This window comes from Panthera onca, chromosome A1 (genome assembly GCF_046562875.1).
Source record: "Panthera onca isolate mPanOnc1 chromosome A1, mPanOnc1 haplotype 2, whole genome shotgun sequence".
Classification (NCBI taxonomy): domain Eukaryota; kingdom Metazoa; phylum Chordata; class Mammalia; order Carnivora; family Felidae; genus Panthera; species Panthera onca.
In genome coordinates, this window is record NC_138339.1 from 188,787,207 (window position 1) to 188,815,080 (window position 27,874).

The following is a 27,874-nucleotide window of genomic DNA, read 5'->3' on the forward strand; positions in this document are numbered from 1 at the left end:
AAAATGTAATTATCAGATCCATAAAATTATTTCTTGCTCTCAATGGTGGCAGGTATTGTGATGGTACAGAAAGAACCTGTCATTCTATCCTGTCCCGGAAAGCATATCGATTAACATGAACTCAGAAGTGACCCATGGAAGTCTCAATTCGATCAAGTGCTCAGTTGTGTTTAACAGTCTTGAAAGAGAAGGGATAGATCTCAGTGAGGCTTAGATTACCAGCATACCTTGACTTACTGCACCGCACTTTATTGCACTTTGCAGATGCTACGTTTTTTACAAATTGAAGGTTTGTGCCAATCCCGCGTCAAGAAATCCATTGGCACCATTTCTCCAATGGCATTTGCTCGCTTCCTGTCTCCCTATCACATTTTGACAATTCAAACCTTTTCATTATCACGACATTTGAATTGCTGCATTCTCAGGATAAAATTTTTTCAGGTGAAGAGTTGCTTCTTATGGACGAGCAAAATAAGAGGTTTCCTGAAGTGGAATCCACTCCTGGTGAAGATGCTGTGAACATTGTTGAAATGACAACAGGGCATTTAGAATATTCCATAAACTTAGTTGGTAAAGCAGGGTGTGAGAGGACTGACTCCAATTTTGAAAGAAGTTCTACTGTGGATAAAACGCTAACAAACGATGTCACATGCTACTGAGAAATTGTTCTTGAAGAGTCCATTGATGTGGCAAACTTTATTGCTGTCTTATTTTTAAAAACTTGCTACAGCCACCGCAGCCTTCAGGAACCGCCACCCTGATCAGTCAGCAACCATCGACATCTCCAGCAGCAAAAAGATTACTACTCACTGAAAGCCCAGGGATGACTAGCATTTTTAGCAATAAGGTATTTTTCAATTAAGGCCTGTACTTTTTTTTAGATATAGAATAGATATAGTCTATCGCACACTTAATAGACTACAGTATAGTGTAAACATAACTTTTGTATACACTGGGAAACTAAAAAATCCATTTGACTCACTTTGTTGGGGGTATTCACTCTAGTGCGGACCGGGTGGAGTAAATGTGAATGAAGGTGATGGTGAATATGGAAGGAAAGGGGCTTCCCCTGCAGGGACAAGGAAGTATAAGAAGTCTTGGGGAAGAAGGGCAAACCCAAAGTAGCGAATATTCACACTCCCAAATGCACCCATATAATTCTTCATTCGCATAACACTCTTTATTTTTACTCAGCTCAGCTATGAAGCAATTAAATGCTGACATTGTTTTTACCCAGACAGGGAGGATAAGTACTACGCCCAAAATAGCCAGGTTTGGAATTAGCACGCACAACCCTAGACCGCATTTCTCATTCCTTTAGCCTGACGCTTGCTTTTCTTATGTTCTTTAGACCATATTTCACACTTAAGATTCACCCTTTTTAAAAAATGTTTTTAATGTTTATTTGTTTTTGAGAGAGAGAGAGACAGAGCGCGAGCAGGGGAGGGGTGGAGAGGGAGACACAGAATCCAAAGCAGGCTCTGAGCTGTCAGCACAGAGCCTGATGCCAGGCTCGAACTCACAGACCGCAAGAACATGACCTGAGCCAAAGATAAGCCATCCAGGCGCCCCCAAAAAATTCACCCTTTTAAATAGAAATTGACATCCTATTTCCAGTTCCCCAGGAAGCATTGCATAGACAACAAAAATCTACGGTTCCTGCCCCAGCTATGCTATCAATTAGCTGTGAAGCCATGAATGAACCACCTAGTCTCTGCGTGAATCTCTACACGGAATGGTTCCTCCTGGGCATGAAACGTTACAGACTGAACAGGGATTTAGTTGGGTGGAGTCCAGCAGAGGAAAGCCAGTGTGCATTGCACAGCCTATATCTGACCTGTTTCATACAATCTTCAGCTAAAACTGCCAGTCACCATTATTTCTCTCTACCCCCATAAAAAGGGAGTTCAAGAATAGATGGGCGGAAAGGATTTTATCGCTCTGCCTGATAAAAGAAATCACCTTGAATTTGAATGGCAGCTTTCTGATTATTTATATGTACCCTATAGGTATCAAATCCCCCGACAGTATAACAGTGGGGTAAGACACCCCACCCCGAGGTGGCCTAACAAAACACTTGAGGGCATAGCAGGAAGAAAGAGTAGCCACTGCTAGAAAAAATGAAGAGGAATGCCAGTCCTCTCCCAGGGCAGCACCAGGGCTTGAGAAGAACGAATAGAGAGCTTTTCTGTGTTGGGAGCGATGTGGACTTGAAATCTGAGGGCAAACCAAACCCAGCAAAGAGCACAGCCCCCAGGTCCTCTACATCACCGCGGGATAGGTACTTAAAGGCCAGAGAAGTCGCCTTTCGCACTGAAAGTCCTGGTTGACTCGTTCAATACAGAACCCTGTTCTAGTCTGGTGCGTGGAAACTTGTCCTTGGTTTAGGCTGGTGGTTTGGAGAACCCAGAACGCTGACAAGCAGCAGGCTCTCGGACGCGTCCCCGGACGGGGACTGCCCTGGCCAGCGGGCAGCTCCTGCTGATGCTGTCCAGGCGTCGCCCAGGGGGAAAGGTTGCAGAGCGGTCGGAAGGCGCGGGAGGAGTCTGGCGGTGATTGATGGGGAAAGGACGAATGAATAAAAGTACTTGTCTCAGGACGGCAGAGACCTCGAGCAACTGTGGAGGTTACTTGGTCTGGCATTCCCTAGGCGTTTCCTCAGAGCCGGACCGCCCGGCCCTGAAGGGAGGCGTGCTCGCCCCCTAGAGCGGGCTGGAACCGACCTGCGAGCCGAGCGTCCCGGGAAGGAGGTCCCCGCTCATCGCTTTGCTCCCGGTGCTTCCCATTCGCGAGGTAAACATTCTGGCTTGGTGTTGAGTTAAAATTAGTGATTGAACCTTCTCCTGGTGCTTCAGCTTGGGTTGGGAGTTTGGGGATATCTACTTTTAAATCTAATTAAAGAAAAAAAAGACGCATAGATACAATGAATTAAAATGAGGTTGGAGTAAAGGAGAGCAAATAAAAGTTTGAAACCACTTAGAGGGGACAGACGCTTCGAAGTTCATGCTGACACTCCCCCAAGTCGGACGAGTTGTGTGGGTCAGCCGGCGCACTCCGGCGGGCGCCGGGGCGATCCGAGCGCAGGCGGCTGGGGAGTAGTGGCTTCCACCGCCGGGAGGAGTCTTGACGACGTTCAGACACCGGGTGTCCGCGTTCCCTGCGGAGCAAAATGCAGAGGTTGGCATATGCCCTTGGCCTCTGGGTGCCTTGGTCCCCCCAGTCCCCACGCACCCTTAGCCAGAACTTCTGTGCTTCCCCGGGACGCACCAAAGAGCTCAAAGCTAAGCCCTGGACACCCATCCTTCTCTCTCTGGCACACCCCTTCCAGAATGCCCCGCCCCACTGCGAGTCACTAATCCCCCGGGGGAACGCAAGGGAGAAAAAAAGCACAGGGAAAGCTGGTTCGGGAAGGACAGTCGAGCGACTCAGGAGTGTCACGCGCGCCGGTTTAGCACTGGCGCGCAAACTTGAGTTACATTTGCGCGCGGACGCTCGCCGCGCGGCTGCGCTCTGCGCTAGCGGTTTGCAGGGGCGTGGCTGGGGTAGCTGCCCCAAGCTTCCAGTCTTTCTTCCCTGCGGTTCTCCAGACTCAGAGCTGCACAGCGGCCACCCGACGCCCACTGGAGCAGGCAGCAGCATGCGGCCGCCGCCAAGCTTGCGCGGACGCGCCCTGCTGGCGCTGGTCATCGCCTGCGGCGTGGCGGGGGTCCAGGGAGAAGAGAGGGGATTCCCATCGACCAGGGCCACTCTGCCACTTCCGGGACCCGGAGAGATAATGACGCCCCCCGCCGAGGTTTCCTGGCCGAAGGATCCCAACGCCAGCTTGCCGTCGACTTCTGCACCCCCGCAGATGCCTAAAGCAGGGAGAACAACCGGAGCCCGGCCACGCTCGCCTCCTCCGTGCGAGAGATCCATTGAGATCAAGGAGACTTTCAAGTATATCAACACAGTGGTGTCCTGTCTAGTGTTCGTGCTGGGCATCATCGGGAATTCCACACTGCTGAGAATCATTTACAAGAACAAGTGCATGCGAAACGGCCCTAATATCTTGATAGCCAGCCTGGCTCTGGGAGACCTGCTACACATCATCATTGACATCCCCATCACTGTCTACAAGGTAAAGGGCCAATTTTGACGGGAGGGTGCCTAGGTAGGAGGAGGAAGACGGAAGAGCCTTTGGGGGATGCTTACTCTAGAAGATCCATAGCCTCCTAAAAGTCAGCTAGCATTGGAAACAAATTCCCTACTGGTCTTCAGTAACCTGAGGCTAAGCCTCGAGCAAGCATAATCCCCACACCAGCAGGATCAGCATCACTTGGGAGGGAACATGTTAGAAAAGACATTTTATGACCCCACCTCAGACCTACTGATTTCAGAAACTCTGAGATAGAGCCCAGTAGTATGTATTTTTAACAAGCCCTCCATGTGATGAGGATGAACTGTAAACTCTGAGAACCACTGGTCCTGAAGTATTTAGTCCCTAAGCCTAGGTCACTGGGCCCACTGTCTCTAAAAAAAAAAAAAAAAAAAAAAAAAAAAAAAAAAATGTGGTCCACAGATTGGCAGGACCGATGTCACCAGAGAGCCTGTTAGAACTGCAACTCCAGCCGAGACTTACAAAAGCAGAATCCGCATCTTTAGATACCTAGGCGATTCACATGCACACCAACCTTGGGAAGCATTTTTGTGGAGGGCCCTAAAAGTAGAGGAGCTGGAATTGGGTTTTTTAGGAAACAAATGGGCTAGAAGAAAGAGACCAGATTAGAGTACACCAACACGCTTCACCTGCTGTGAATGACTGAACTGCACCTGCTCTTTAGTGCATGTCTAGAGCGGGCCAAGCCCTGGAAAGGATGGGTTACTTCCCTTTACTACTTTTGACAGCCCGCAAGTAGGTATTTCTCCATTTTACAGATGATCGACAAGATGTTCGAGGCCTCACAGTTAGTAAGAGATGGAGGTGGGATTCAAGCCCAAATCTGTCAGGTCCAAAGTACAAGCTGTACCCCCATCGATTACCTTGAGAACAAACCAAAGAGCACTCAGCGTGAAGTCTCTAAATTGTTTCAGCTGCTAACGTTAATTGTGATTACCACAGGGAACCGGGCACAGAGAGCTAGGGCAGGACATAAACCCCCGCACTATTTGACTCCAGGTTGTTTTGGAACTCTAGACACATCCCGACATCTCTGGGCCTTAGTTTCCTCAACTCTACAATGAGGCTGTTAGTGCCCAGCTACTGGGGTATTGTGGTGTTAAGAAAAAGAGCCTGGGTGAAAGAGCCAGAAAATTTTTAAAGCCCATGCAAGGATCTAAAACTCTGCTTACCCATCATGATCAGCAGTAGAAAGTCACACATAAGAACAGAACCAAAGTGTAAGGAAAAGGGAATGTGCTTTGGGAATTTGCCTGAAGCTAATCCAGGGCTCAGTACAAGGGGGAAAATGTGGCATGGAGGCTGAGAAGGGGTGATAGGGGATGTTTTGATCTTTGTGGCAGGAAGCACCATGAGACATGCCTTTAATCCTAATCCAAATAACCATACTTTAAGGGAATTCTAGCAATTTCTGAAGTTTAGATATAGGATTCGGATTAAGATCCAGGCTCTGGAAGGAAACACTCCCACAAATGCGGGATAAATAGAAGAAATCCTAAAATGCTGCATGGCAACTTGTTCTCATGAAGTCTGAGTGTTTCCTGGGAGAGGTGCAATCGAAAATGGTCCCTTAGATGCAGTCACAGTTCTGTTAGAACCAGAAGTGATGCGCTTACTTCTTAAGCAGCCCCAACGACCAACTCTTACTGTTCCAATTTGACAAAAGAATTTCAATTCAATTCATCAGAACTAACTCGAGAAACTGTAGAGTGGATGTTGCAAAATATTTAAATGAGTGAAATAAAAATCCTTCTGAAAAGGGAGATTACAATCCAGTTTTGCTAGGCTTGCATAGAATTGTGTGAAAGGTCTCCTCGGGGAGGACTTTCTTACTTTCTTACTTTCTCTGATCACATGATTACATTTGATAAACCAGAGAATATCTGACTCCCGGGGTGGGGAGCGTGGAGGGCACACAGTTTTTACTTTCATTTCAATTTTCTTTACGATTTCCCTAGGAAATTACATCATTTTGCCTGAAGCCATTCAATCTGTTAAAACTGTGCTTTTACTTCTGAAGTAAACAGTCATTACAAATCTGGGCCCCCAGTCATCTATATTGGTCATAAACACATCCATCACAAAGAATAAGGTCCCATTGCCAAGTTTGCCAAAGTGGAATGCTACATAGTAGCTTTTAGTTTATTTTTATCTTGCATGTAAACATGTGTCGCTTGAAGCATAATATAATAATAATGGCTGCCATTTATTATGCACTAGGTTCTTGGTCGGTATCACTAAATCACTGCAGCAAACCCCAGGGAGGAGGTACTGTTGTCATCCCTGTTTTACAGGAAAACTCCGTGTTGGACAGGTGAGGAAGTAACTTGCCCAATGTTGCACCACTGGACAGTGGTGAAACTAGGGCTTGGACCCAGGCTATCTGGGCCCTAGAACCCGGAAGGTTCTAAGTCTTCCTAGACCTGGGGCCTTCCCTGTCCCTCTGCACTGAGTGAGCTCAGACCCAGCATTCCCTTCTCTCACATGCAGTATTCTTAGAACCTCATTTGCGTGCCCTGGTGGGATTACAGGACACGCTGCCACACGGCAGGGTGCTTGGTAAACATTTCCAGCTTTAATCTGAGTCATGTGAAGATTTCTATCTCCTGAAATTCCCCTTCAGATGATCTGTAGTACATAATATGGATAATATCACTGTTATTTTAAAGACTTTATTTTACAAAAAACACCCAATTCAGACTAGTTAAAAGCCATTTATTCTCCTAAATAATTGTGATGCCATATAAGTAAGTTATTTTTTTTTTTTAAAGAGAGAAACATAGGGCACAAGTGAGCGAGGGGCAGACAGAGAGAGAGAGAGAGAAGCGGGGCTCACCAGAAGCAGGGCTCAAGCTCACCCGAAGTGAGGTTTGTGCTCCCCTGAGGTGGGAGTCAAACTCACAAACTGTGAGATCATGACCCGAGCCAACATCAAATGCTTAACCAACTGAGCCACCCAGGTACCCAACCATATAAGTAAGTTTTTAAAAATGCATTTAGAAGCTCAGCATAATCAGGTATTATACTGAACACAAAGTAATTTAAGTGAATTATGAATGCCATTTAAACTTATCCTAAACTGGGAGACTTTAATCTCTAAACCAATGATTTCTAATTTTTTTTTATGTTTATTTATTTTTAAGAGAGAGAGAGAGAGACAGAGAGAGAGCGCAAGCAGGGGAGGGGAAGAGAGAGAGGAAGACACAGAATCCAAAGCAGGCTCCAGGCTCTGAGCTGTAGACACAGAACCCGACATGGGGCTCGAACTCACGAACCCTGAGATCATGACCTGAGCTGAAGTCGGATGCTTAACCAACTGAGCCACCCAGGCACCCCTAAACTAATGACCTCTAATTTTGTTTTTGTGGGATATTACAATTATCTTTCAGGATCCATTTAATTGTATATATTATATACAATTGACATATAATTAATATGATATAATAATTATAATATATTAAAATGCAAAAAAAGTCATTCATGCATACACACACACAACATTTGCAATTTCATAGAGCCCACCTAACCCATCTGTTGGCACACCCAAGGGACATCAATGTGAATCTATTACATTAATCTGGAGGTCAGTAAATCTAGCATTCAAAAAAGTTGACAAACCCAAAATGTCATAGTCTCTGATACTGCTGTAGAATGGGACAGGACTTCACAGGGAGGTGCCGACAACCCTTAGGATATAGATCTGTTCTACCTCAAGAGACAAGGTCTCTGGAAACTTTCAGGTAAAATCAGTCCTCTCACCAGGTATCCTATGGCTGAGAGGAAATCCTATGATGAAGGCCACAGAGGTATCATAGGAAACCCAGACAAAGGAAACTGTTGAAGTACTTCACATATGCATATTCATGTAAATATGCTGAAAAGAAGAGTCTGGCTTATCCTTCCCAGAAGTGTCTGCTAAGGCTCTAACATGTTACATTATGTAAGTCCATCCAGATGAAAATGGAAAAGGCAGTCATCCAAAGTGGATATTTTTACTTCTTATGTTGCTCTATGTGCATAAACCTCCACTTACCGATCAGAAAATTATAACTTTTATATGTATCTTTATATCTCTGTGCACAGGTGTATACACATATAAACACATATAAATAGACCGGTAAATAGCATTTGGCACAGTGCCTGGCACCTAGTAAGAAAAAAATAAATGTGTGTGTGTGTGTGTGTGTATGTGTAAGAATGAAAATTTGGGCTTTTTTTTTTTCAGCTTTGCCATTATAAATGTGACTACAAGTAATAGATTCATACAAATGGCTTTGCACACATGTGTGACTATATCTGAAAATTTCTAGAACTACAATTACTAAATCAAAGGGTATGTGCATTTGTGATTTTGATAGATGTCTCTATTTTATGCCCCAAAGTTATGGTTGTACTCTTAGCTTGGGTCACTATTTTATATAACATCTCCATACATATATGCATGTATTAATGTCTATCTCTAGTATATACATGGATCACCATGCCAATATTTACATGGTCTATATACATGTACCTGAACCAAAAGCCAGTATTTATAAGTATATGATGTGAGGATGAACCTCTTCTTATTCACAGGCTAGTTGTGTCCTTCCTTGTATAGACTGCGGTGAATGGGGTAACCAATATGTCTGTTGCCTACGAGAACCTATCTGACTAGTAAGTTGCGGTAGCACTGATGTCAAAGCTGTCCCAGCTGTGTACAAACAGCAAAGCAGGGGTATACTTCTGGATGCCGTGAAGGTTTTATGTTGTTGGTGGCTGATTGGTTGGTTAGTTAGTTCGTTTGGCTTCGTTTGGTTTAGCAGTGATATTTAACAAAGGTTGGTGGCAAGTTCAAGTTAAAATTTACTTAACTTCTTTTAACTTCTCAAGCAATTAAAAATTCTTGAGCAAATAATGAGTTTTTAAATTATCTCTGGATTTCATTTAACAATTTCACTCTCAGTGCTATATGGGCATGGGTAACTGAGCTAATACAGTTAATTCTCAAATGTAACTTCCTTTATGTGTAAGCAAACTGCATTTGCAAACAAATCTGCTTGTGAACTGGAAGACAGGTTATCGGTATGGACATTGGTTTGATAAGGATCCACATGTAATCAGATGTCCAGCGGTGGTGGAGTGCCTTTGAATGGCTTTGCTGTTAAGATTTCGTAAGCTACTATTAGAGGCAAAGAGCCTGCCTTCATAGTTCTGAAAGGCAAAATCGCTGATCTTTAATGTTTAACTAGTTAAGGTAGGGTATACCTGACATTTAAATGCTGGCATGTAAAAATGTGGAGTTGCTTCACTGAACCCACAAATGAGTTTTGAGTGAAGTGACCTTGTCAGGTAATCAGACATTTTCTGCTTATGACACCCTATCTTTCTGAACAAACTTAACCTTCCTCACTTCCAAACTTAGACTACTTCTAGTAATTAACAAGTTTATGTGCAATTGACTAGTTTCATAGTTATAAGTAAAAGTTACTGGAACTCCATCAGATTTAACTTTTGAAGTTATAATTGTCTGATCGGTAAGTGGAGGTTTATGCACACAGAGCAACATAAGAAGTAAAAGTATCATTGGATAGGGGAGTCTGATTTCTTCCCAGATAATAATACTCCTCATCTCCAGTTAGGTAACTGAGATATTTTACTAACATTTTATAATATTTAGAGATATTCTAGTGGCAGAAGCTCTTTGAACCCGAAATGGAACCTAGATATGTTGAGATTCATTTATTTAAAGCAAAAAAAAAAAAAAAAAAAAAAAAAAAAAAAAAAAAAAAAATTAAGGAGCACCAATTAAGCACATGTAAGGTGTTAGCTTTTACAAAGTATTAATAGGCTATTAGCTCTGAATGACCTAGAATCAACTAACAGATAAAACTAATACCCCAACACCCACCTAGTGTCGTGCCTGCAACAGTCAGTACCAGACAGATGCTTGTGGACAAAAGATGTTACACATAAAACATAAGGACAGTGGGGCTTTGATAATCATAATTTTTATAACTGTTCAGATGAAAAAGAAGGGTGAAGTTGTTCCTCTTCCTGTATGAGAACATTGGCCATAGTTACATAATAGGTCAATAGCATAATTCAAATAATCCAGAAACTCAAGAGTTCACATTCCCAATTTATTGTTCCACACGTGGATTCCTGTGACAAAATGGTTGGGAAACTCTTGGCCTTGGGCAATGAAAGATTCGCTAGGTTAACTCTATAGTCCTTGCATTTGCTTTTGATCTGCCACTGGCCACTCCATAAATCCAAGCCTCTTAAAATGTCATGGCAATGTTACTTTCAATATGCCCAGGCTTATCTATCAAAGGCTCTACATTTTTTCTTTGCTCACTTTAAATGAGTTGTTCAGGATGAAGATATTTCCATAGGTATACAAGAGGATGACATAGCCAAGACCCTGTTGTCTCAAGGCCAGGGAGCCACGTGCTTCATTTTGCAAAGAAAAACCATATAAGGTGATCTATGTGTGGCTAATATGCTATAGTTAATTATTTTTAGAGAAACATGACAAATGCTAATAAATGATTAAGTGCTTCAAAGGGTGTTGACAGATAAAGCCTGAGCTTAAATAAGATTCAAGATGTAATTTATGATGTGAAACAATCTCTTTCAAGACTTTGATGAGGTTGGTTACGTTTGGGAGGCAGCTGAGTGTGGTGTATTGGGTACATCTTACCCAACAACTTCTCTAATTTTAGACTTCTGTCCTTTCCTCTTGCCAGTGCTTTTATTTTAGAGATTGATTACTTCTCTTTCCCCCTATAGACCCTCTGGGGAAAATGTAAACGAAGAAAATAGCCCAAGTGTGGTGGTAGAAGAGCAAGAAAGAGGCTCATGCTTGAGTCAGAAATTTATTAGCAAAGTTGACAGAGAATTTGTCGAGCAATTCTCTGTCCCTAAGACTCACAGCCACTTTCATGCCCCCTGATTTGTGTCCTCTCTCTACTTCTGTCCTCTTTAGCTCAATTGTAGTTTCCAGAAAGGAGGAAAACTATCCTCTGGATGTTTATGTTGTACATATCTTTCTTCCCCCTCGCTCAGTGTTTTCAAACTATTTTAAAGGGCTTTGAGATTGCATGGTAATCAAATGTCTTCTCATAGTAGCTTACCAGTGTCCCAAAGATATTTTCTGGATAGAATTAGGTTTAGGTAAGACATGAGATGATTTAATAAGATTTGTTGACTTCATGAAGTTTCAGAGTCTCTTTCTGAGCCGCGAGACCATCGGCTTGTAATTCTGACATTTTTCACATGTCACAGTGATCATAGAAGATACAGTTCAGCTACATGAATCAAAAAATCTACTAGGTCTGTAAACAGCATTTCTTAATGCTCTTAGTTGGACTCTTCAGAATATGTAACATGTCAGTGAGTTTTTAAGCACAAACTGTGCATGTATTCTTAAATTCGAATAATAGGAGAGTAGCAATCTATTTATTGACCTGTTACAGACTTGGAGATAGATTTCATTGTAACACTAGCAGAGAATATATTTAAAGTAAACTTAAATTTCTCCTAAGATATATTTTTTTAATCTTTTCTTTTTGCTTCTGGAGATTTTGTTTCAGGAAACTCCATTCACCTTCATGGAGTCAATGTTGTATTTAAGCAAGTCATAGGAATGTTTCCAGAGCAGGAAAAACCCTCTGTTCTGCGGGTGTGCACGCAACAGATTCTTGGAGACAGAACCTCTGTCTCGCCCAACTCCAGGGGGCGTTGTTCACACTGTGGTCTGTTTAAGTGTCACCCCTGGGGTTATGCTGGCATTATTTCTGACCCACATATTTCTAATCCTCACGACCTAATTTTTAGGTGATTAAGTGCATTTTAATGGATGCAGAATGGAACTTGTAATTGATACCTGTCCCCAAGGGCACAGGTACGACATACGTCAAGAAAATATTTTCTGTGTACCTGACCAGCAGCTTACCTTAAATTCTGTCCATACGTACGATTAAAAAAGAAATGAAAATCCCTTAATAAGCGTGCTCTATCTTTAAAATGCCAGTTCAAATGCAGAAAAATTCTTATCTGCTGCAGGAAACAGATAAAAACAGAAGAATACACCCTTTCCCAAAGCTGTGAAACACAACCACTCCATTATTTCCCTCTTTTGACTCTCACTGTAAAAACATTTCTATAATACCAGTCATTTGAAAGAAAGGTTCACACTTCATCACAGCCGTCTGGCAAAGTAACCCTGGTTGTTGTTGTAAATATATTGCTCACCCAGCCTTTTAAACAATCATGTCCTACAGCATCTCCATGCTTAGGCAGCCATCTCCACCAAATTTACAACTAAAGCTCCTGGTAGGATCCCGTTAGATATTGAGAAACAGTAAGTTCTGTTTTATGTCAGTCATTTCCTTGGCAGCTTTGAGTAGGAGCGACAGGATGGGAGAGGAACTTTTGCTTTTCACTTTTTCTAGCCTGTTCGGAAGGCGGAACTCCAAAAAGAGAAGAGCCAACCATCACCCCGCAATCCCTCAGGGCCCTGGCTCCATGTGTCAAGAAGATCTGATCCTCTGGAAAGAGGAAGGAAGGGCATGGAATAGACGATACAAAAACAAACAAACAAACAAACAAACAAACAAACAATAAATGCGTAGCCATCTCAGTTCTCTAAAGACTTTGCTCCAAATATGAGAACTGAAAGTTCATGACAGTAGTTTTATCATAAGATTTCTGCCTTATGATTGCATTCATGCATTCATCCATTGCACACGCATTCACTGTTAATCAACAGGCATTTAATGAGTGACCGCTGTGTGCCAGGCACTATGCTGGACATTAACAATGTGATAGAGTATTCTGAAACAAGTAAATAGTTAAAACTCAGTATATACTCTTGATTTAAAAAATAGGAAAAGAAAATGGTATATAAGGTTAATGAAGCGATTGGACATTTATTAGTGCAAGACGGTTAACTTTCAAATTTCCTGACTTTATGGGGCTTAATTCCTTTGGGCATTAACAGTGGTATGTATTAACAGGGTTTTCTCCATTTAATTTCTCAGGAATGTGATTTTTAATTAAAAAGATAAATGAAAAATGTAAATCTCCCAGTTGGAGAGATTTTGTAGGAATCATTAACAATACTTATAAAAAGGGGATATTTATTTCCTATTCATGCTATTTATCCTTTTAGAAATTGAGAAAAAATATATAATATAAAAATGTTAAATGTAATAGAAAAATAATGTATTTGTATACTATTGCCTTTTTTCTAAATTTTTTTTACACTTATTTATTTTTGAGAGACAGAGAGAGACAAAGCACAAGTGGGGGAGGGGCAGAGAGAGAAGGAGACACAGAATCCGAAGCAGGCAGCCCGATGCGGGGCTCGAACCCACAAACCATGAGATCGTGACCTGAGCCGAAGTCAGATGCTCAACCGACTGAGCCACCCAGGTGCCCCTGTATGCTATTGCCTTCTTTTCTTTCATAAACAGCCATTCCAACATAAAGTTATGCAGTCATGGTCATCCTTGAGTAGAAATCTTATAATCAGTACGATCACGTCTTTTTTCAGTCTAGTGTTGATTTACTTATTTGTTTTTATTCATACAAAAGAAACGTTCTCGGGAAGCAGTGTAAACCATAAGGGAAGGGAATGAGCACAAGCGTGGGCTATCATTTGTCGAATGGACACCACGCTGTAGGACCTAACAGTGTCAAAAGCTCTTGGTTGGTTGAGTCATCGCAATATGAAAACCAGTAACAGTTATGGGAGTAATTTCTAACTGGTTCACATTTAATTAGTGGTAGGTAATATATATTCAAACTTACTTTTAAGCAGAACCTAGACATTTAATTCCTGTGATAGGGACCAAGAAACAATACAGAACTCTAACATTGATTTTGCAATTAGAGAGACTTGTCTGATTGCGTGCTTGATTTGTTTTCAGTATTCAGATCTTGCCCTTAAGTTATCTAATTGAATGGAGTGAAGTCCAAAGAAAAAACTCAACATGAGGAATAAGAATGTGTTATTGCTGGGTTTAAAGTTAGAATTACTTCCTCTTGCAATAAAAAGAATCAATTTCCCCTACAAGAGGAAAGCTATACTGTTGTACTTCAAATTAGGTGTTGGATGTCAGGATTTTTGTCAACAAAGAGTGAAATAATTAATTTCCAGTTATCACAAAAATCTATAAGAACATTCTTTCACTGAAATTTAAAGATGGCACCTTGGTTGAGAGTGATGTTTGTTTTCAAATTTTAGTAAATCTTCCTTCACTTCCACTTGGGGTTTTGTTCACCGTTAAGCAAGGGGTTGATGTCTTTGCATTTTAAATAAGCTCCCAGCACTAAATTGCCCAAGACTTACTGGAAGCCATGAAGACCAAGATGAGCATCAGAAGTGGGCATGGTTTCTGCCACTGGGTAGCTGGCTTCTCAGAGTCTCCACAAAGCCTTCTGGTTGGAGAGAGGCAGGGGTTGCCAAAGTCACCCTTCTCATTACAAAATAACAGAAGTGACAGTGGGCACTTTGTCTCTCATCTTTTGTGGCCTTCCAGGACCAGCAGCATTTGGGCCTGAATTAAAAGCCCACAAAGCCAAAAAAGCTGATGAAGGTTAATGCTCCCGGGTTTGCAGTTCCTTTCCCTTTGGAAGGGTAGATTAGAAAATTGTAAGCCCTCAGTTATGATTCGGTTTCTGACTATCTCTGTGTCGAACGTGAAGAGAATGGTTACAATTTTCAGTTTGTGTTTCCCTATCCCCTGTGATAACTTGGGTCAGAGGTTGAGCTGCAGGCCTCCCAGTGGTATGAAGAACAATCCTCCAATTTCTGGGCTGAGCCAAAAACAATAGTAACCTCAAAACAGGGCCTGGATTCAGTACAGGGCTCCTTTCCATTGGCCAGACTTCTTTCCCTTCAGTGGCCTGGATGCTCATTCATCTTGATTCATCTGATGCCTGCTCCTAGGTGATCCTAATATTTGCATATCTGGAAATAGTTTGAGGCAAATAAGATATTTGGAAATATGTTAATTTTTGGATATTATGTGAATGAAATGGCTACGTGCTTAGGAGAGATTTTATTTTGCATCTAGATATTTTTACCATTGACACATAGGTATGGGTCAAAATGCGAATATTGATTTAATTCTAAACAATCTTTTTTCTATGGTCAGTTTCTCTAAAACGCTATATAGACTCTAAAATCAGACCATGTGGGTTCAAATGTGGATCGGTTACTTCAGTGAGTAATAAACCAAGTTACCAGGACAAGTAACCAAGTGAGTAAAGCAAGGACAGATATATTACTTGTCAAATGATGAATAGTAAATAACCCCAAAACTTAGTGGCTTGAAACAATAAACTTTTATTATCTCACACCTTGTCTGTGGCTCTAGAATTCAGGAACCGCTTAGCTGGGTGCTTCTGGTCCAGTGTCTCTCATGAGGGTGCAGTCAAGGTATTTGCCAAGGGCTTCAGTTTTCTGAAGATTTGCCTAAAGCTGGAGGAATCTCTCATTCATACAGCTGGTAAATTTGTGCTAGTCTCACCTTTTTTTCTTTTCTTTTTTTTTTTTTTTTAACGTTTACTTATTCTCGAGAGAGAGACAGAGACAGAGTGTGAGTGGGGGAGGGTCCGAGAGAGGGGGAGACACAGAATCTGAAGCAGGCTCCAGGCTCTGAGCTGTCAGCACAGAGCCTGATGCGGGCCTCGAACTCACAAACTGTGAGGTCATGACCTGATCCGAAGTCGGATGCTTAACCGACTGAGCCACCCAGGTGCCCCTGGCAAATTTTTGCTAGTCGTTTTCAGGAAGCCTAAGTTCCTCGCCATGCTGGCCTGCCCACAGACACTTGGGTGTCCTCCTGACATGGCACCTGGTCTCCTGAGAATGAGTGATCCACCAGACCACAAGGAGAAAGCCATATGCCTTTTGTGAACTAGTCTCCGACATCACACATCATCCCTTTCACCACATTCTGTTCGTAGAAAGCAAATTGTTAAAGCCAACCCTCATTCAAGGAAAGGGAAACGAGGCTTCTTCACCTTGTGAAGGGAGGAGCAGCAAAGAATTTGTGGACGTATTTAAAACCAACACAGTATGTTAATAACCTTCTAAGTGCCTCAGTTTTCTTATCTGTAAAATGGGGATCAGTAGTACTATGTCCTAGGATTTCTTCAGAGATGTCAACGATATGGTATGTGCAAAGTGCTTAGAATAATGCCTAACCCATTTGCAAGTGCCACCTAACTGTTAGTTTTGTTTTCTTTCTTTCTTTTTTTTTTTTTCCTGATACCTCTAAGAGCAATCAGAATTAGAAATATTGTCTGGATAATTCATAAGAAGCTGGTCTGGTAGAGTCCTTGGAACTGGTTGGAACTTTTTTATTCTTATGTTTCCAAGGACAATTGGCGGTTCCTTTAAAGTATCTTAAGTTCATAGCCGGTTCAGACCTAAGGCATCCTGAGTCTGATGAATGAGTCTGAATGGCTCCATCATTCATGTGACAAACCTCTTAGTTCCCTGACTCCTCGTGTCTTATATCCAAACCATAACAAATCCTCCCGGCTCCACCTTCAAATATAAAAATATATTTGGTCTGCAACCCATTCGTTCAGCCCCAGGTTACCACCGGGTCCAGCTGACCACAATCTCTCATCAAAGCTTCCTTTCTCAACCCCACATTCTATTCTACATTGAGCATCCACACTGATATTTTTACTTATTTTTATTTTTTTAATGTTTACTTATTTTTGAGAGGGAGAGCACAAGCAGGGAGGGGCCGAGAGAAAGAGGGAAACAGAATCCCAAGCAAGCTCACACTGTCAGCACAGAGCTTGATGTGGGGCTCAAACTCACGAACTGTGAGATCACGACCTGAGCCCAAATCAAGAATCAGACGCTTAACTGAGCCACCCAGGCTCCCCTGACAGTGATCTTCTTCAACCATAAATAAGACCATGCCATTTCCCTGTTTAAAAACGGACAATGTACTTCCTCGAAAATTATTCAGACGACTCCTTCTACAACATCATCTCTTAGACACTTGGCCTGGGTCTTGATAGACTTCTTTGTGTAAGGTCAGCACACTAGGCTTATTTTCTTACCCCGAGACCTTTGCACTTGCTCCTTCCTCTGCCCTGAATGCACTTTGCATGGCTCACTTTCTTACTGTAGTCAGATCCCTTACTCCTATGTTGCCTCTTCAGAAAGATGTTGCTTGAGAAGCTTATCAAGAAATTACTCCAAATCCCACTATACCCTCTTCATATAATGGCAATAACCGTATGACACCATATTAAATATTTGTGTGCACTTTTTTATATGACTCCTTCACTAGCCTGTAATCTCTAGGAGAGCAGGGAGTTTGCCTTATTCACTGATATGCACCCTGTACTCAGAATGGTGTCTGGCATATAGTGAATGCTCAATAAATGCTTATTGAATGAATGAATGAATGAATGAATGAACAAGCAGAATTCTGACCCAATTGACTAATCCAGAAGTCACAAGTAGTCTGATCTACAGATATATATTTTTTGATACAATGTTATTTGACAGTGTTTTTTAAAAATATGAGTTAGGGGCGCCTGGGTGGCTCAGTTGGTTAAGCGGCCGACTTCGGCTCAGGTCATGATCTTGTGGTCCGTGAGTTCGAGCCCCGCATCGGGCTCTGTGCTGACAGCTCAGAGCCTGGAGCCTGTTTCAGATTCTGTGTCTCCCTCTCTCTCTCACCCTCCCCTGTTCATGCTCTGTCTCTCTCTGTCTCAAAAATAAATAAACGTTAAAAAAAAATTTTAAATGACTTAAAAACTTTTATAATTATGAGGTTTTATATAAAAATTTGATTTTTTTAGTTAAAATCAAGAGTTGTGTTTTGTTGTTGGTTTTTAATGTGGGATTCCTTGGCAAAAATCATATCATGGTCTTTAAGCAGCTTCCCCTTTTAGATGGGATTTACCCCACACCCTACCACTCTCTATTATCTTCCTGACACGGATGACTTCTTTACACCCGGCTTCTCTACCCCTCTGTGTTACCTGCCTGGCCCTGTAGATCTTCAGGACCCTAGATGAAGCATGTCTGTGGTAAGCTTGTCAACATCTATCCTACATGTCAGAGTAACTTTTTGTATCTAACTTGGAAACGAAATTGGTCTCATGTTGGAGCTCCAAGTCGTATTCATACTAGACACACATTTCAGTCTTTGGTGCCATTTTGGAACAATCACACATCTTGACAGACTCCACAAAGAAACTCCACTAAAGTGAAAGGACAGAAAGACTCACTTGTGTTTCAAAATAGTTTTCACTTTTGGAAGATTATTTTTTAAAACATTAAAAAAAAAACATTGATTTGAAATACTTTTCTTTATTTTCAAAACCTCAGGAACATTCAATCCAGATGTTCACCTAAAGTGATTCATTAACGAGTGTGGGCACACCCAGTTGTCCTAAGAAAGAAATTAACTGGTTTTCACAAGAGATGGTTGTACATCTATTGTGAAAGCCGGAAGGAGAGAAATATATGTATAATAGCAAGAACTTATGTCTTTTTACTCATGGTAGAGCCAGTGCCTATATGTTTTAGGGGTTTGAATATGGCATCCACAACATGGCAGGAACTGAATTAGGCAGTTGCAGAGGCCGTATTCTGCCTTATACTCTAGGGATTCAAGAGAGCAAAAACTAAACAAAACAAACAAGTAAATGTTATAATACATGCAATAGTTGTTGACAGGTGCTATGGATAAAAAGGAAAGTCGAGTAGGGTAAGAGAGACAGGAACCCGGCTAGTTACTGTACTAATAATGGGGTTAAAGTAGGTTATGTTGAAAAGATGAGGTTTGAGCAAAATCTGAAGGAGGTAAGGGAGTTAGCCCAGTGGATCTGTGGGGAAAGAGCCTTCCAGAATAAGGAAACACCTAGAGTAAAGCCCTAACACAGCAGTGTGTCTAGGGTGTTCAAGGAGCAGTGTGCGTATTCCCGCTGAGTTTCTGGGCACTCAAGTTGACTACAGTAAAGTGGAAATATGCAAATACACATTTGCCATCTGTTTTTAACATTTATCATCTATATTTTGGTTTGGCCATGACCTGAGCATGTGAGACTCCATGACAGTAGAAGAGATGTTTTCAGTGCATCACATTCAGTTTTCCAAGGGGAACTTACAGGATCGGCCCCAGTTAGCCCCATGGTGGAGATTCTGGTCCTAAGCTACTGTGTATGCATAACAAATTCTCCTGAACTGGCCGCATTTTCATTATTCCCAACCGCTCTCCTGATCCATATATCGAACACTGATGCTTTTCAAAGGAGTAATCCATGAGGAAAAGAAGAAGAACTGGAATTGGTTATCTAACTCTGCATGTTAATTACCGTCCACTAAGTAATGCAGTTCAGAGGGCACCGTGTGAAAATCTTGCTCACAGAGCTTCATGTCTTCTCAATGCAGCTGCTTGCCGAGGACTGGCCCTTTGGAGTTGAGATGTGTAAGCTGGTGCCTTTTATCCAGAAGGCCTCCGTGGGAATCACTGTGTTGAGTCTATGTGCTCTAAGTATTGACAGGTAAGAGCGTATATTTAAGCCAGGTATATCCTGAACACTATACTAGTGATTGCTATGTTACTTAGAAACTAAAGTATGTAATTCAATAAAAGCAGGCTCTGCAGCTTGACAAATAATTCTATTTTGTACTTCAGATATCGAGCCGTTGCTTCTTGGAGTCGAATTAAAGGAATCGGGGTTCCAAAATGGACAGCAGTCGAAATTGTTTTAATTTGGGTGGTCTCTGTGGTTCTGGCAGTCCCTGAAGCCGTGGGTTTTGATATGATAACCGTTGACTACAAAGGACGTTACCTGCGAATCTGCTTGCTTCGTCCCACTCAGAAAACAGCCTTCATGCAGGTGAATTTTACCTTTTCCTTTCCTTTCCATTCTTGCCTTATAAATATTTAGCTACTTTCCGCCTGATCTTCCCTTCTTGGGAAGCTATTGATTTATGACTGTCCTTGGCATAAATTAAGAGTGTAAGCCTCTGGACCGGGGGGCTAACGGTGACTAATGACCAATGCTGCGGAAAGCTAGGTCACTACTTCCACAAAAATTCCCTGGTATTCAGGGATACAGATAAAGCAAGTTCACATGAGAGGATCGATTTGGACGTATAGCTTTTCTACTCATCTCCTCCATAAGGACTGCCAACTACTACAGATTCCTCATAAGACAACACAGCAGCCATCAGAGGGAGTGGGTGGTTCAGTGAGTGATCCAGTAGGAGATGCCCGGATATGGAAGGATTCTGAATGGCAAGCCTGCCCTCTGTCTAAAGGGAAAGCTGCCATTGCAAAGAATTTTTTGTCTTGGCCATTTATTCAAGAACGTTGAATCAGGAAACGGGGGAAAATGGCAATGCTGGTATTTGAAGACAGATCTTGAGTATAAAAGACTCTTTCCAACAGAATGGATTAAGAGGTGTTAATGCAGGTGTCACCAATGGTTATTTTCTATTTCACATATAAGAAGACTATATACAACTTTAGGGATTATAGGTATCCCGGTAATTAAAAGAAAAAAGAAGTGGGGCACCTTGGTGGCTCAGTCGGTTAAGCGTCGGAGTTTGGCTCAGGTCATGATCTCGTGATTCATGGATTCGAGCCCCCCCACCCCCACCCCCCACCCCCACCCCCACCCCCCCCACCCCTCCCCCCCCCCCCCCCCCCCCCCCGTCAGGCTCCATGCTAACAGCTCAGAGCCTGGAGTCTGCTTCAGATTCTGTGTCTCCTTCTCTCTCTGCCCCTCCCCTGCTCATGCTCTGTCTGTCTCTGTCTCTCAACAATAAATAAATGTTAAAAAAAAATTTGTTTAAGAAAAAAGAGGGACATTAATGTGAAATTGAGAATGAGATTGCTATCTTCTTGTGTCTTATTAGTTAAAAGGAAAAAGTTTTCTGCATAGATTACATAAATTCTGCTCCAACACAGTTGGAAAAAAAGAGCAGAAATAAAGTAAAAAAAAAAAAAAAGCCTAAGTCATAAGCAGCTTTGATTTTCTAATTGATAAGTGAGATTCGTACATTTCTTAGCTAAATAATTAATGCAGACCTTTCCACATCTATTTTTGTCTGGGAAACACACTTGTTAAAAAGTGAATGCTTCCCTTAAACACTAGGATGTCTTCACATATTCAGATGTGGTATTTCACAGAAAGAGTACCTTAAGAATGTTTTTGCTTAAGGATAATTTGCTTATGTGAAGGCAAAAATATTTGAATTACCAAATATTTTTAATTTTGCCCAACTGCCTAAATTTTTGAGCAGAATTACAGCACACTGCCTTAGAGAATTGAAATGCCCTTTAAGGAATGTTTGTTATACTTCGTATAAGTATTTAGTTATTTGTTCAGTAGATGTGGCCTGAAATATTCTATATAGTGTTTAGGAAATGTATCTACTTTAGAAGTAGATGAGTATGTTGTTGTTTTTTTTTTTAATTTAACGTGTGGTGTAGAAGATGTTTTTTACAGAGGAATGTTAACTCATAGAATTTTCTCTTCTCCATAGTTTTACAAGACAGCTAAAGATTGGTGGCTATTTAGTTTCTATTTCTGCTTGCCATTGGCCATCACTGCATTTTTTTATACCCTGATGACCTGTGAAATGTTGAGAAAGAAGAGTGGCATGCAGATTGCTTTAAATGACCACTTAAAGCAGGTAAGAAAATAGAAATATGTGCTGACTCATGATTATAATTATGAATAAGAAAATTATTACAATGACAACAAATTAAAATTATTATACACTAGACCATACTTCCATTCTCTTGCTTCCAGTATTTTTGAAAATACAAAGAATATTTTTTATATTATCTATCGAGAGATAATTCTGTTCTACGTAATCTAAAAAGATCTAGAAAGATCCATTACCTTTTTAAGGTGAATCTCTAGTCACTTTACTTCTAATTCACATCAACTATTCGACTTAAAGCTTGATGTTCTGAATTTGTACAAATGCCACTGGCTTTTTGTAAACAATATTAAATATTCTGTTTGGGAAGTGGGAACACTATGATTATCTGAATCCTCTATTTGGTCCCTGACTATGGTTTTATTACAGAGACGGGAAGTGGCCAAAACGGTCTTTTGCCTGGTCCTCGTCTTTGCCCTGTGCTGGCTTCCCCTTCACCTCAGCAGGATTTTGAAGCTCACTCTTTATGATCAGAATGATCCTAATAGATGTGAACTTTTGAGGTAAGAAAAGTAAACTAGACCGATTTTTGTAGGTAAACGCCATTCAGAAGGTTTTTTCCACTGGTCCCTTGCAGAGACAGAGTACCATTTTGCTAGTCTTTAGGGAGCAGTTACGATTTTCACTTTTCCCCCTTCACTCCTGTTGTAGAGGAAGGAATAAAGTAGACTAATAAGAACACTGAGAATCGAGAAGCAGAGCTCTCTCCATTCGATCGTAAAATGATCGAAATGTTGAGTGGGTGGCACGATTGAAAATATAAGCTCCGATTCTCCTTGGCACTTTGCAAAGCCTTCTCAGCCAGCCTCATCACTTCCGAATGAGATTTTATTGTCAAAGAGAGAATTGGGCATGGGAGGGAGGGGCATGATGACAGAGAGAGACAGAGAGAGAGAGAGAGAGATCATTATGAGCAAAGACTAGTGATAAAGTCAAACTATTGTATATGAGTAATGTTTTTCCCCCAAAACTCAAGAGTTTGCAAGGAATATAGGCTTAAAGCAACAAAGACATGTTTTGGAATATTTCTTACAGCTTTTTGTTGGTGTTGGACTACATTGGCATCAACATGGCCTCCCTGAATTCCTGCATTAATCCTATAGCTCTGTATTTGGTGAGCAAAAGATTCAAAAACTGCTTTAAGGTGAGAGTATTTCAAAATAAAAAAGCTCTTTTTTAGCCTGGCATCAAATATAACCTTTCCAAACGATTCAGATTTATATCTAAAGAGATTTAGTCAATTATTTTACAGTATTCCCTTGCGTTACATCACAGATAATTTTTTAAAATATGACTTCTGCTCAAAACTCACTCTACTTGATTTCTGCCTATAAATCCTCATCAACCACTCCAATCTGCCTCAACCAATCAGTTGTACTTGGAGAAATGCTCAGAAAATTAACAAAAAGGACATGCATTGATGTCTGACAGGTGTCATATGATAAGAGCTAAACATGAGTTAAATGCCTTGTTCCCGTTTTCAGTAGGTTTTGGACTAAGGCAGCATGGCTTGGATTATAACTAACTTAGTATCTTTTTCATATGGGACATGAGAATAGCAAGTCTAATGGAGACATGTAATTCAGGTTCTACCTCCTCTTTGCCACCTTGCTTGTAGAGCAGAGTTGTGCTACTTGATGTGGAATACGTGTATTATTCTTCGTTTGGCCACTTGCATTGTAACATCCATCCATTCATTCACTCCTTCGACAATCTAATATGAATGACATATTCCCTTCCCTTATATGGGAATGATCCATTTGTCCCTGGTAGCTCATTACTGGAAAGAACTCAGCTTCCTCAAAACATCTAAATCAGTCTTAAGTTCTTTGCCCACTCATAAGCTCATGAATTGTAGAGCTAGAAGAGAACGTTCATCAAGATCGACTCCCTCTTTTTAGAGAACAGAAAACAATGGACCTCCCAGTTCCTTATGCATACAGATCCTCAGAAAGCAAACAGTATGAACAAAGTTTGGGATTTAAAAAAAATCCAAGAAAAGAAATTGGATGGATTAAACCGAGACATTAATGTACTTTCTAAGTTCATTGTGTGACGGTATTAAAAAGGCCCACGAGCATAACACGTGGCTGACAAAAACATCAATACAACATTAAATTCACTGACATAGAAAGCAGGCTACAGAGTAGTACATATAGTACAATTTTATTAAGATAACACGCTCATGCACACATGCACATATACGGTCGTGTGTTTATATGTATGGTGTGTGGTAATATTTCTACTTGCATAGGAAGAAGTCTTGAGTTATATATTTATCAAATATTAAGAGAATTTCTCAAGTAAGCAAGAATAAATATCAAGAATGAGTGCTTTTCCCTTTTAATTTTAATGAAAAGGTGAGTTTTAGTGATATACATTTCTTTCCCTGTATTTTCTAGTATAAAAAACTATCATATACTACTTGTGTAATTATATGCTGTTAAAGGGAAAAATAAGACAGCATAGAAAGGAAGTGGCCAAGAACTCCCGATCATGCCCAGACAGTCAGAACCCTAGAAAGTAGGAAGAGTCATGACAGTAACTGATGTGAACGGCTAACGAGTTACTTTGCTCTGTACAGTCATGCCTATGCTGCTGGTGCCAGTCATTTGAAGAAAAACAGTCCTTGGAGGAAAAGCAGTCATGCCTGAAGTTCAAAGCTAATGATCACGGATATGACAACTTCCGCTCCAGTAATAAATACAGCTCATCTTAGGAGAAGGAATAGTCACTTAATTTCATTTTCTTTATTGTGGACAGAAGTCACTAAAACAAGGAGGCGTTTGCCAAAACAAAACAACTGTGTGCTTGCACAAAACAATGTAAAAGTGTGAGAGTGATTATTTTCTTAACACTCACAGTGACCCATGGCTCTCTATGAGCTATTTATTGCCTGAGAAAACAAAAGCCTTGAGAATTAAGAAAGCCTCCTCGTGAAAGCACTTAATTTTACACAGCCAGCACTCCAGTGTAGCTCTTAATAACTTCCAGTACATTCCTGCACCGCTTAGGTTTAGGTTGAACTCACTCTGAATTCCTGTTCAAGAGGTTTATGTTTTAAATTCATGTGAATCTGATATAAAGGAAAATTGTGTCACTGTAAAATGGAATCTTTGGATAAAGTTTAAATGACTCAATTTAAAATTTTAAAAAATCCTTTAAAAGAAACTTTTCTTAATTCATGGTGTCAAACCATTGGCTGGACTATAAAATGTGAAAGCAAGTTTAGCTGGTGTATCTTTTTTTTTTTTTTTTTTCACATTAGAAACATAATTAAAGGATCAGGAGGTAGCATCAGAGAGATTGAGGTTTTTGAAAATCATTCATCTTTCTCCATTCAGATAAGGCCAAATGTCACAAAGGGAAGGAGAGAGAAGGTTTGGAATGCTTTCCCAAAAGACTGCTTTGAAGTCTCCTACTCATGTATTCTGCGAAGAAAATGCTACCTATGATTTTTTTTCAAGATTATTACAATATTCTCCTTTCACTACTATAGTTGAAACACTATTTGTTTATTTTGTCATCTGCAAGTACTTAGCTACAATTATAGGACATGCAGATGATTCAACAAAGGGCCAGCCCCAGCGTTTAGTACCTTTACAATGGAGAGATGCCAGTAACCACCTAAGGGACAGGACGTGAGTTGCCTGGAGCAGGGCCCACAGGGCGCAGGAGAAAGCAGGGTCCTCTCCCACCTGCTGCAGTCAAAATGGTCTCTGGCGTAGGGGTAATATGATAATTAAAACACTGTTTTTTGAAATCACACAAATTAACCAATTTAACAACTACTTGTAAAGCTTATTACTAATTTTTATATCATTTTTATAAATAACTAATAAAAAACCGTTTTTGATGTGGTGCTTTTTTGTCACATACAGGCAAAAGTGCTTTTGGGGACTGTAAGGACCTCTTTCTTTGTGCATTCTTGCCTAATTCTTTCATCTCCCCAGCAAAGCGCCTTAGGTTAACTTGGGATGATATGTGTGTGAAAATATGTACAAGAGAGAACGGAAGAGAGAGGAAATGAGGTGGGGTGGGAGGAAACCCACAGGGACGGATTCCCATTCTTAGCCTGACGTTCGTCATTGCCCCGTCACATCAATGCAAAAGGTCCTGATTCTGTTCCAGCAAAACACAGTGCAATGTTCTCAGAGTGACTGCAGGAATAAATTGGGCCCAAGAGCTTTAACTCTGTCTTAAAATATAGCAGAGTTTCTACTTTTTTTTTTTTTTCCTTTAGTAACCCTGGGCCACGTGCTGGAAATGAGCTAGCAATGTTGTTTTCTGCCAGCACCTAATGTGACAATACAGCAAACCAAAACCCCAAGATGTGGCCAAAAAGAAATGACAATAATTAATTCACATGCCACATGGATTCTATTTACAGATCACTCACGGTCTTGTTTATTAGTTTCTTCCCAATCACTTTCTCAGACACTTGTCAACACAAAAGACATTTCAAACTTTGGATTTTAAATTAACTTTGGATAACTAATATATTTTTTATTCCCACTTAAGTTTTAGCTCATTTTTATTCCCATGTACTGAGTTTTGGTTCTTCCTCCTCATTTACATCCCAATACCCTTTCCTTTTCCATATCAGACTGTGGTCTGTAATCATCTTTCCAAATTTTGAAACCGCATGCAAAGAGTATGTACATGGACTATTTATAACGAAATTGCTTTCAGTAGCTTTTCTAAAAATGTTTGATTTGAAAATGTTAACATCTGATAAAAGTTGGTAAGAAGCAAATATGATTTCTGGACATAATTAAAACCAATATGGCCAAAGGAATTCAGGTTGTAGCAAAACATGGGTATGCTGTAGTTAACTCTATAAAATTGTAATATAAACATGTAAAATAATTATGTATTTTGTCTTCTTGTGGTCACTTAAAGTGGCAACTACTGTAGTTGCTGATTTCTTATTATGTAAACAAAATCAATAAAAAGTTAAATTGTTTAAAAAAAAAAGACCAGCTTATTTTTCACTGCGCAGGCAATAATTTATTAAATACCAATTGATTAAGTGTTTAAAGGTTATACAAATGTTATGGGTAGACATTATTTATGTTAAGCATACAATGATCATGGAAGGATAAGAGTTGTTAAATTTCTGGTCTCCAGGCTGCATTATTGTTGTGTTTTATTGTTGTGAATAACCAGATATACACACAAGACATTCAATTTTCCAAGGCTGATGATCTGGTTGATAGTTTGCGATGGCCCCTCCTGTCTTCCTATCCCTGGTTGCCTGCCTTTGGAGCATTTCACTGGTTACTAATTATTGGACCAAAGGTCAAAGGCGAAAGGTTGAAATGAGCTTTTGGGATTACTCGCTTCATTTCACAAGCTTCTTTTCAGTGTTTGCTATGTGTGAAGTAGGATGAAATTAATAAAATGCAAGTTTCCTATTGATAGGAGACAGAAGTAATAAAAAATTTTAATACAAGGCAAAATGAAATGAGTACTGAGTAACCACAAACTCACTGCCCTCAAGGCTCATGTGTTGTGTCTCTTAGCACATGATCCCTTTCTCTCTCTGACCAAAATAACCAAGAATTAGCGTTTACTCTTTTCCCATACAATGATGTTAAACCCAGCCTAGTGTTCCAGACCCTTCTGAGTGATCCCTGACCTTTGCTGGATTTCAGCTGCCTAATCTCAGCTGAGCATTTGAGATATAGGTGTCCAGAGTTCCAGGGGCTATGTGAGAAGTACAGGAAGAGCAAACATAAGTGTTACTCTCTTTAAGCCGTCACCAACAAGATCCTACCTTCTCTTGAACAGTCACTTGTCAAGTTACAATAATAATAATAATAATGCATGCACAACTTATTATAGAGAGTAGGCAGAATAAATATAATTTAGATTCTTGGAAGAAAATCAAAAGATGGAAATGGCCAGAAATCCAAACAGCGCAGAGGCCAAGCTCTTTATAAGAGCAATGATTCTGAATGACTTGCTTTCGGTCATTAGTCATCCTCAGAAATGACAAC

The 27,874-nt window shown here is 40.7% G+C and overlaps 1 protein-coding gene across 1 annotated transcript; it reads left to right on the top strand.

The window, feature by feature from the left end:
- The first annotated feature begins 2,608 nt into the window (after positions 1 to 2,608).
- Positions 2,609 to 26,844, top strand: EDNRB (endothelin receptor type B). Its single transcript, XM_060636893.3, has 8 exons — positions 2,609 to 2,793; positions 3,588 to 4,117; positions 19,584 to 19,696; positions 19,831 to 20,035; positions 21,690 to 21,839; positions 22,242 to 22,375; positions 22,908 to 23,016; positions 24,457 to 26,844. The coding sequence occupies exons 2-8, from the start codon at positions 3,638 to 3,640 to the stop codon at positions 24,589 to 24,591; spliced, it is 1,326 nt and encodes a 441-aa protein (XP_060492876.3). The 5' UTR covers positions 2,609 to 2,793; positions 3,588 to 3,637; the 3' UTR covers positions 24,592 to 26,844.
- The last annotated feature ends 1,030 nt before the right edge of the window (positions 26,845 to 27,874 follow it).